Source organism: Phalaenopsis equestris, unplaced genomic scaffold (genome assembly GCF_001263595.1).
Source record: "Phalaenopsis equestris unplaced genomic scaffold, ASM126359v1 Scaffold210177, whole genome shotgun sequence".
Lineage (NCBI taxonomy): Eukaryota > Viridiplantae > Streptophyta > Magnoliopsida > Asparagales > Orchidaceae > Phalaenopsis > Phalaenopsis equestris.
The window spans coordinates 11977-21490 of NW_018229283.1; the positions used below are offsets into that span (position 1 = coordinate 11977).

At 37.0% G+C, this 9514-nt stretch overlaps 1 protein-coding gene across 1 annotated transcript; it reads left to right on the forward strand.

Moving 5' to 3' along the window:
• Positions 1–5972: 5972 nt before the first annotated feature.
• LOC110036722 (ethylene-responsive transcription factor RAP2-1-like) lies at positions 5973–6470 on the forward strand. Its single transcript, XM_020741234.1, has one exon. The coding sequence runs from the start codon at positions 5973–5975 to the stop codon at positions 6468–6470; it is 498 nt and encodes a 165-aa protein (XP_020596893.1).
• The last annotated feature ends 3044 nt before the right edge of the window (positions 6471–9514 follow it).

The following is a 9514-nucleotide window of genomic DNA, read 5'->3' on the forward strand; positions in this document are numbered from 1 at the left end:
TACCATGATAGACTAGTAGATGTGCTCTCCAGCCGAACTGCTCAATACCAGTCCTAGCTAGGCGGTTGCAAGTTTGGACGCTCTATCAAAGTGCAAGATTTAGGTTTTGTTGTTGGCTAGGTTCCCTTAGTGTGATTCTCCCACCTTAGAGAAGACCACCAAAAAAAATTGTGATTTCCTGTACCTTAATGGTCATTTGGGAGACATACTTGATGTTGTATTCATTGAGTTCTGTTGTTCACTTCAACAATTGATCGGAATGTCTCAGTTGAGTGAGCTGAGTGAGCATGGATTTTAGTGGATGATCATTGATGACTTGAATTAGGTGCTCCTTGAATTGCAACTGAAGCCTGCGAGAGGAGATAATCAAAGCAAGTGTTAGTTTTATCATAATGGGGTACATGGTTTAGACACCTCAAAGAATTTGATTTGTGTAATACATCAGGAATTGTTTCCCCGCCTCCTCCCTGACTAGTACTGAGCTGATTGCTTCTCGCCCGACACTGAGGTACAACAACAATTCTTTCACTGGTTTTGGACTTTGTAGTAGCATAGGCGATGCCAGAGCATCCTTTATGCCTTTAAACACTGAATCACAATTGGATGCCCTTTTGAAATGTTTTTTTCCTAGAGCCTTGAAGAATGTGAAACACTTGTCACCAGCTTTTGAAATGAAGCGGCTTAGTCCCACTACTCGTGCAGCTAGCCCTTATATCTCTTTAGAATTCGGGGGGAGGGGGGCATGTTTAGGATCGTTAAAACCTTCTCTGACTTAGCCTTCAACGTGTCAATGGTTAATAAAAATATTAAAAAAAATTACCAGTCAATGATCTGAAGGGCATTTCAAAGGGCTCAACGTCTTATTAAACATTTTAAGAATTTCAAAGGTTTCTTTTAGGTATTCTATATGTTGTTCAATAGAGTTGCTTTTACTAGGACATCATAGACAAACACCTCAATATTTTTTCTTTTCTAATTTAAAAATATTACATCCAGGAAGAATTGATAATTTACTTGACATTTTTTTGCTTGAAAGGCATTACATTGAAGAAAAAAAATGCCTTCTGCAATTATAAAAGCAGTCCTTTCGGTGTCAGCCGGATGCACCCTTAACTGGCGATAGCCCAAGAAAAGGTCAAGGAAGATCATCAGAGTCGTCGACCAACCAATCAACCATTGTGTCAATTCTTGGCAGGGGATATGTATCTTTTGGGTAGGCAACACTAGGTTTAGTAAAGTCGACACACATTCTCCATTTGTCTTAGGCTTCAGAACTATCACCAAGTTCAAGAGCCAGGTCAAATATTGCACCTCCTAGATGTAGCCCATCTTCTTCAGCTTTTGGACTTCTGCTGCTGTTGACTCAGCCAACACCCTCGCGGTCGATCAAAGTTTTTGTAGCACCAATTGAGTGAAAGGGCTGATATTGAACTGGTGGCATACGAAGTTGACTAGGACTCCATTCATTTTTGCAGCTATCCAAGCGAACATTTCTTGATGCATACAAAGGGTTGTTCGAATCAATAGTTCACTATGCCCTACATAAAAGTTCTCATTGAATAGAAAAAAACTCACCAAGCTCATCCTTGTTGGTTATAAGCACCAGGAGGATGGTCTTGCTGGTCTCAAAACCTTCTTCCCTCTGGGTTTGAATTTCGAGTGGTTCCTAGTCGACACTGGGGACCACCTAAAGATAACAGCTTCTGGAATGCTTCAGGTTTCCTCAGGTTGTGATTATCTCCCTGTCTTCATGGAATTTTATTGCCATGTGGTAGGTCAAAGCTACAGCTTGGTAGTTATTCAATAATGTTTGACCTAAGATTGCATTGTAGGTAGGCAGAGATTCAACCACCAGAAAGTTCTCTGTGTTGGTAAATTATTTTCTTTGTTCTCCCCACGATACATACAACATGATTGTATTCAGGGCTTCTTTCTCCTCAACTAAGAAGCTAAACAATAGGCCAGCCGGTGCACCAATCAATAGGTTTTGAGTTCCATCCTATTGAATTATGTTTTGAACAAGATATTGACTGAAATCCCTGTGTCGACTAGGATGCTGGCCACCTAGTAGTTGTTTATAATGGTTGTGATGGTGATAACATTGTAATGTGAGTTTCCCTTTAATGGAAGATTAACATCTATAAAAGTGATCGGAGGGTGAGTATGAGTGTAAGAGTTGACAGAACACTCCTCCCCAGATAGTCGGGATAACCCTCCACCTTCGTTGAGGATAGTCAGGATGATCCAAGCTAGGTGGATTTCATTTATCCAAATGGGTTGTTGACCTCATTTTTGGTTGAGGTCTAGAAAACTTCTTTAGTAGCCTAGGTCTAGCCATAGGACTTTCTTATTGACTAGTCTTAGAAAATTAGAAGAGGTACCCCACCATTAGAAATTTACCTGTCGTTATGTGTGTGCTCCAACGACGATGTTCTCCTTCAACTTTCTTCCTAGATGAGCCCCTCAGACAAATTTTTGCGGTGATGACATTCCTCCATGTCAAGCCCGTTGTACCGATGGTAGGCACAATATTTGTTCGAATTGCACAATGCTGGTGCGGTCTTCAACAGAGGGGATTTATTTAAGTAGACCTTATTTTGAATGGTTTGGACTAGTCCGACCATTGACACATTCATGTGTGTTGAAGCTTGCATCTCCTGGTGTATGTGTGGTCGTTGAAGTACCGTGACAACAACTAATTGAAGGGGTGTTTTTGTTGACCTGAGTTGCTTTGGTTGCTCTTTTGGTTGTCTCAGGAGCCTGGGCCGCCATTCAATCGACAGTCAAGAGCTCAATCTCTCTTTGGCCTTCTATCAGTATCCCAATTCTTCAGCTTCTACACTCAGTGGTCGGATGCATTTGGTTTAATTTTATAGGACTCATAAGGTCCTCCTTGGCGGCGATGTGGTTATTTGCCAATTTCAAGACAAAACCTCAGCGAAGGTCCTTGGCTTGAGCAGGTTCTAGTCGTACCAAAATTGCTTGCAGAAGATCCTCTGCTTTAGGGAGGTCTGGGTGATGAGAGGCTCCAAGTTCTTCACCTCCAACATTTTCTTTTGGAAACAAGTGATGTAGGTTTGCAAGCTTTCGTTCTTACCTTGTCTGATCTGAAGCATGACCTCTGTATCCTTCCTTGGTTTTTGTGTGGTAGCAAAGTGTTTCAGGAAGAGCTTCCGAAATTCAAAGAAGGACGGAGTGACTCCATCTGGTAGGTTATTAAATTATCAAGGCGTGGCTTCTTTTAGCGTGGTCAAGAACAACCGACACTTCATGGCGTCAACAACCTGTAGGACTCCTACCGTCAACTCAGAAGAAGTGCGATGATTAGCCGAGTCACTCTTTCTTTTGTAGGAGTCAAAGTGAAGAATTCTAAGCTTTGTCGGGGGTATTATTTCTAGGATCCTTTGAGAGAAGGCACTAACTACAATCGACCAAGTGAGCATTGTCACTCGGTCTATCCGATTTGGGAGCGCCGTCGTAGACGCGTCGCTGTCTGCCGATTGGGAATCTTCTTGTACTTCGGTGTTTGGTCAGTGGCCATGCCAACCGTGGACTGCTGGCAGATTGTCGAGGGGAGTCTTCTAGAGGCGGCTTCACCAAGACACTCCCTCCACGGGCGACGATTGGGTGTTTTGTAAGATTATGACTACTCGAAGAGCTTTAAATTTGACCATTATTTGTGTTTGTAATGTCTGGACCTCTTCCCGTACGTCTTGGCGCACCATCTCTCTATTGAACTCCATGGGCACTATTTCTCTCCATTGGGATTCTCCTTTTTAGTTGGATCTGCTTTTTGTCTGGGGCATATCCAGCTCACCGTACTACCTTTCAGGATGTTGAATCCTAAGTTGTCTGTTGTGAACATGTATCGAGAGTTAAAACTAGGATAATAAGGAATAGAGAGAAAGAGAATAATTAGGCCAATTCCTGTAGCGAAATTGGGGAAAAAGGTCCATTTATTCGCCATTTTACCTCCTCTTTATAGAAATGTATTTGTATAATTATATAAAAGAGGGAACATTTAAGAAAGCCACCCTTAACATGGTTAACTATGTTGATTTCATACCAAATCTGTATTACAAACTGAATTTGAATATGAAAGCAACCAGCAGGTCGACTCGCTTGGGTTTGACCGAACGAGGCGACCGCTCGAATGACGATCACACTCGCGGAAGTAAAAGCTGGTTAAGCGATTGGTTGCTATCGGACAACCTCGTAACGAACTTTGTGGTGACCAAAGCTATAGGCGCGATCCGCTGATTGAATCTCTCATTATAGTATGCTGGCTGACTACGACCGGGTACTCAATTTTTGAATGAACGCTTCAAATTATGTTCATTTATTCTGACACCTCGATCACCCTACCACTATTCCGGGACATTGAATTGTTTTGAGAATCATGCCAGCAGTTCTAATGTAGACAAAATTCTATGACTTTTTCTTAATTATTACTACACAAATATAGGTTCAGGTTAGGATAGTATTATCTCTTATTATTATTATCGATCAAATTTAATAATTGTGCACGAGCTTGCAAGCTTGTTCTTTTGTCGACAAGGTTCTCTTAATACATCTAAAGTCAAGCTTGATGAGATATCAAGTCCATTGAACAGTTCTAGCATTCGTTTCCGGCACACATAAAACTACGACTTTAATCTATTATTATTATTATTATTATTTTTTGTTTGTTTGTGAAATTTTAATCTCTTATCGTCATACGTATTTTTCTATTATTGTATTATATATTATTTCTTAATAAAGTAAAATTATCAGTCAATAAATATAATTTTAATAAAATTATTTATTATCGTCATCTCGTCATTGCACTGACGCCAGATCACCACCGGCCACCGACCTTGTTCCATCAATCTCAGCCGTTGAATCGCTCACCGCCGCCGCCATCACCAAAGCCCCGAATAAAACAGGCACCAAGCGGGAATGAAGGACCACATGGAACCCACCCGCAGTTTATAAATTGAAACTTTACCGCCACGTGTCCGCTTCTAGCCGGTTTCCCGCGGCTCGGTTCCGCAATTCAGTCCCTTTGAAATTGCGGTTCGGAATCTATCCGTCACTGTCGTCCTGCCACGTGTTGGACGATTCGAGCCGAAGAAACTTGGAAGAATAGTAAATATTTATATATTTATGTCAATTTTTCTTCAATATTTTCAATATTTATATTTCATTTTATTTATAATCAAAGCGTTTAGATTTCAAATTTATTTGAGGAAAGAAACAGTCGTGAAATTATAATAGAAAAAATATCATTAAAAAAATTACAATAATTATTCTAAGTTATTTCAGTTTCAAAAATTCAATTCATAATTAAATCGAAAAAAACAGCTTATAATCAAAAAATTTTTTTAAAAATAATAAAAAAAGTATTTTCTTGATAGAAAGTTATCCTATCAAATAAAAGAAGGAAAAAAATTTGATCAATTGCGCATGAATAAACAAAAAAATTAAAATTTTTATCATTTTACCTTCCTAGATCCAAGAAAAAATATTACATCAGGATTCCGTACATAAAGTTATCTACAGAGTCCAATGAAATCATGCCCAGAAGAATGTTCTCAGTAATATAGTTAATACAGAGGAATATTTCTCACGTGTTATTCAGGATATGTTATTCTTGCGTTATTTTGTTCTGAGAATATTTCTGGTATTATAATAACACAATAGCACATCAATAACATTTGAATAACACACAATAACACCTGAATAACATGGGAAGAATATTTCCCTATGTTACCGAGTCAATTTTTTTCTAACATTCACGTGTGTGACATGATTTCATTAGACTTCACACATAACTCTACATGTAGAATCATGATGTAATATTTTCTTCTGAGACCCGGTGATAAAAGCTAATGAAACAGTTGTATCCATAATTGGATATCTGAATACAAACAAATTCGTTTAAAATAAAAGAACAGAACAGCAGATAGTGGTAAGGTCGGCAGCCGAAGGGGATGGAAGAGAGAAAAGAGGAGAGAAGCCTGCGGCCACCGCCGCAGCCGCCCTTGCCGTCGCAGCAGCCCCTGCAGCCGCAACCCCCGCCGGCGGCGGTTGCAGAGGGAAAAGAGAGGCCTTTTCGTGGAGTAAGGATGAGGAAGTGGGGGAAGTGGGTAGCAGAAATAAGAGAACCTAACAAGCGATCGAGAATATGGCTCCGGCCCTACTTTACTCCCCTAGCGGGCGCCAGAAGCTTCGCCGTCTACCCTCTCCGAGGCCGCTCGGCGCGGCTTAACTTTCCCGATGAGCTCGATCCAGAAGAAGCGACCGGCGGACTAACAGCTGAAGTTAACGCCGCTAGTCTATCGTCGGCGACCATAAGGAAGAAAGCGAGCGAGGTAGGGTTACGAGTAGATGCCCTGCAACAGCAGGGTTTAACGGCGAAGTCTTCGAGGTCGTGTAAGAATCCAGACCTTAACCAGCAGCCGAGCCCCGAGAGTTCGGACGACGATTGAAGGACTTTTGGAAGATGAAGATGAAGAAGAAAAGAGCGAGCTTGGTTTCTTTTCTCTGTTTAGCTCTCTGTTACACTTTTTGTTTTTTTTCTGTTCTGTTTTTAACAGTTTTGATTTAAAAGTTATGGGGATTGAGGAAGAAGATTAGAGAAGTGGTGCGGTAGAACAAATCAAGATTTTGCCTTTCTTCATCTTTAAAAGTAGTGATTTTTCTGTTGATAGTTAAGAGGTGGAGAAAAAAAGAAATGATTATTTTGTTGTAATGTTTTGAGATGTGATGATATTCAGTATATTGTTTATTGTAAGAAATGTTTGGTTAGGGTAATGTTTGGGGGTTAGGGTTTTGTGTTTGGAGATAACTATGGGAAGGATGTGGCGCTAATTATTTTTAAGTAGTTGGATAATTATATTGTTGCCACGTTATTTGGTTTATTTTATGGGTTGAAAAGGTTGGATAATTGTGTGTTATTGATTAGGCAAAGGGAGGAGATAGACCTTATTTGGCGTCATTGTAGTAATGTTGTTATTTATTATTATTATTATTATTATTATTATTATTATTATTATTATTATGTGGGTGGCCTTAGTTTTATTTAAAGGAAGTAAAAAAGATTTATAACACGGAGACCCAATAACAACTCAAATAGAGACAAATTATAACACTAAATGAAATAAAAATTTTATAGAATAACGAATGCTCGCAACAGAAATAGAAGAGACAAACAAACAACTTGAACATGACCTCCATTGGAAAGGTAAGATAAAGATCGAACAGAAACAGGGAGAAAGAATCTTACACGATCATCTTCATCAAATGAGCGTAAGCAATTCGAGGAAGTAGGAGATCAACTACTCAGAAGTAGCAACGATGCAAACCAATCATCAAAGATGATAAAATATGTGCATCCAATTGAAGCAATGGAAAGAATTTCTCCAAAGTAGTCACATGTATAACAATCTGCAAAATATCAACCCAAAACAAAATCAAAAAAGTAGAACAAAACCATTAGAAAAATGGAAAATTTAACAAACTAGTCTTCAAGGAATCATAATGATAGTCCAAAATAATAAAAAAAAAGGGATAAGAACACAAATCAAACAACACCGAGAAAACCAACAATAGCAAATCCCCTAAAAAAGCCGAAGAGCCCAGAACTTACTTGCAAATAAATATTAAAATGTCATATAAGAACAATAAATATTAAAATCAAAAGATTATTAGTATTCAAATAATAAAAAAAAGGATAAGAACACAAATCAAACAACACTGAGAAAACCAACAATAGCAAATCCCTTAAAAAAGCCATAAATAAGAGCTCAGAGCTTACTTGCAAATAAATATTAAAATGACATCCAAGAACTATAAATATTAAAATCAAAAGATTATTAGTATTCAAAAATATGATTGCATTTTAATAAACTACTAGGAATCATCAAATCTCAAACCAATCTTATCATAAATAAAAAAGTTCAAGAATAAAAGATCTTATTAGAAAAAGAAAAACAAACAAAGCAATAGAATAAGAAAACAAGGAACAAAACTAAATAGTCAAGCCTAAGCAACACTCGGAAGTTGGAGAACAATAACTCAAAAGTTGCATGACTAATCGAAGTCATAGAATGAAACTCTCAAAATAGGTGAGACCATAACAATCTTCAAAATAACCCAAAATAAAACTATAAAGTAGGACAACACAGGGAAATATAAAGTATAACTAATTAGTCTACAAAATAACAAGAATAAGAAAATTAAAAAAAAATAACAACACCAAAAAATAAAAAAAATAACCTTGTCTACAAAGAACCATAATCAAAATAAAAAATCAAAAGATGGATAAGAACCCAAATAGAACAAAATTGAGAAAAATAACAACAACCAATAAGAAATGTCTCTAAATAAGTCATAAAAAAGTGTTCAGAACTTAAATGCAAATAAATATTAAACTTTCATTATGGAATTATGAATATTAAAATCAAAAGATTATTAATATTAAAAAATATGATTGAATTTTACTTAACAACTAAAGATCATCAAATTTTAAACTAATATGATCGTAACTAGAAAAGATCAAGAATAAAAGATTTACCAGAAAAAGAAAAACAAATAAAACCGTACAAAAAGAAAATAAGAAACAAAGCAACATCAGGGAGTAGGAGAGTGATCACTCAAAAGCAACAACAATAAAATCCAATTATCAAAGATGATAAAATATGCACATCCAATCAAAGTCATAGAATGAAACTCTCCAAAATAGGGAAGGCCATAATAATCTGCAAAATAACCTTTATTCAATTCCAATAATAATTTCTCTTGATTTTAAATCAATTTATTTTCAAATTATGAACATTATAAAATAGCTAATATATTCAAAATTACACTATCAAAGCCCAACAATCATAAAAAAAAAAAAAAATTGTTCATGGATTGGGCCTACACATACTAGATAGTCTACAAGCCTTTGCCAAATATTTGCAAAAACTTGCATGTAAATGCCACATAAAAAAGGTTGGAGAGAAGATCATTTTATACACACATTATAGTAAACCTATTTTTATTAAAGAAACCATGGAACTCAACATTATTTATAACAAATTAGGCTTTCAACCCAAATTGTGCTTTTCCTTAGTGGAAAACTCATACATTCAATTCACTTGGGGGAAAAGTTTCATATGAAAGTAGGGTATAAATAGAGGATAAATAATGACAACTTCTTCATCTCACCCTCTCATTGCCTAACAAACACAATGTATTCATTATTTAAAATTACGTGTCCTTTCATGGTAGCACTTTTGGGAGGTAACCTATATTAAGATCATGCCCATCGAAGTTGGTATTATGGTGTAATTACTCAAAAGGTGATCCGAGTTTATCATCACGATCACCGAACTCACCAATGAAAGCAATACTCATCATTTCATATTTCTCATTAATAGCTATTAATGATAATATAAGCATCATAAGAAGTCATGGCACCATGGTTTCATTGTTCAAGCTATAAATTGAGTACGAATCACTATGGAACGATGTAGACCCGTGACTTAAA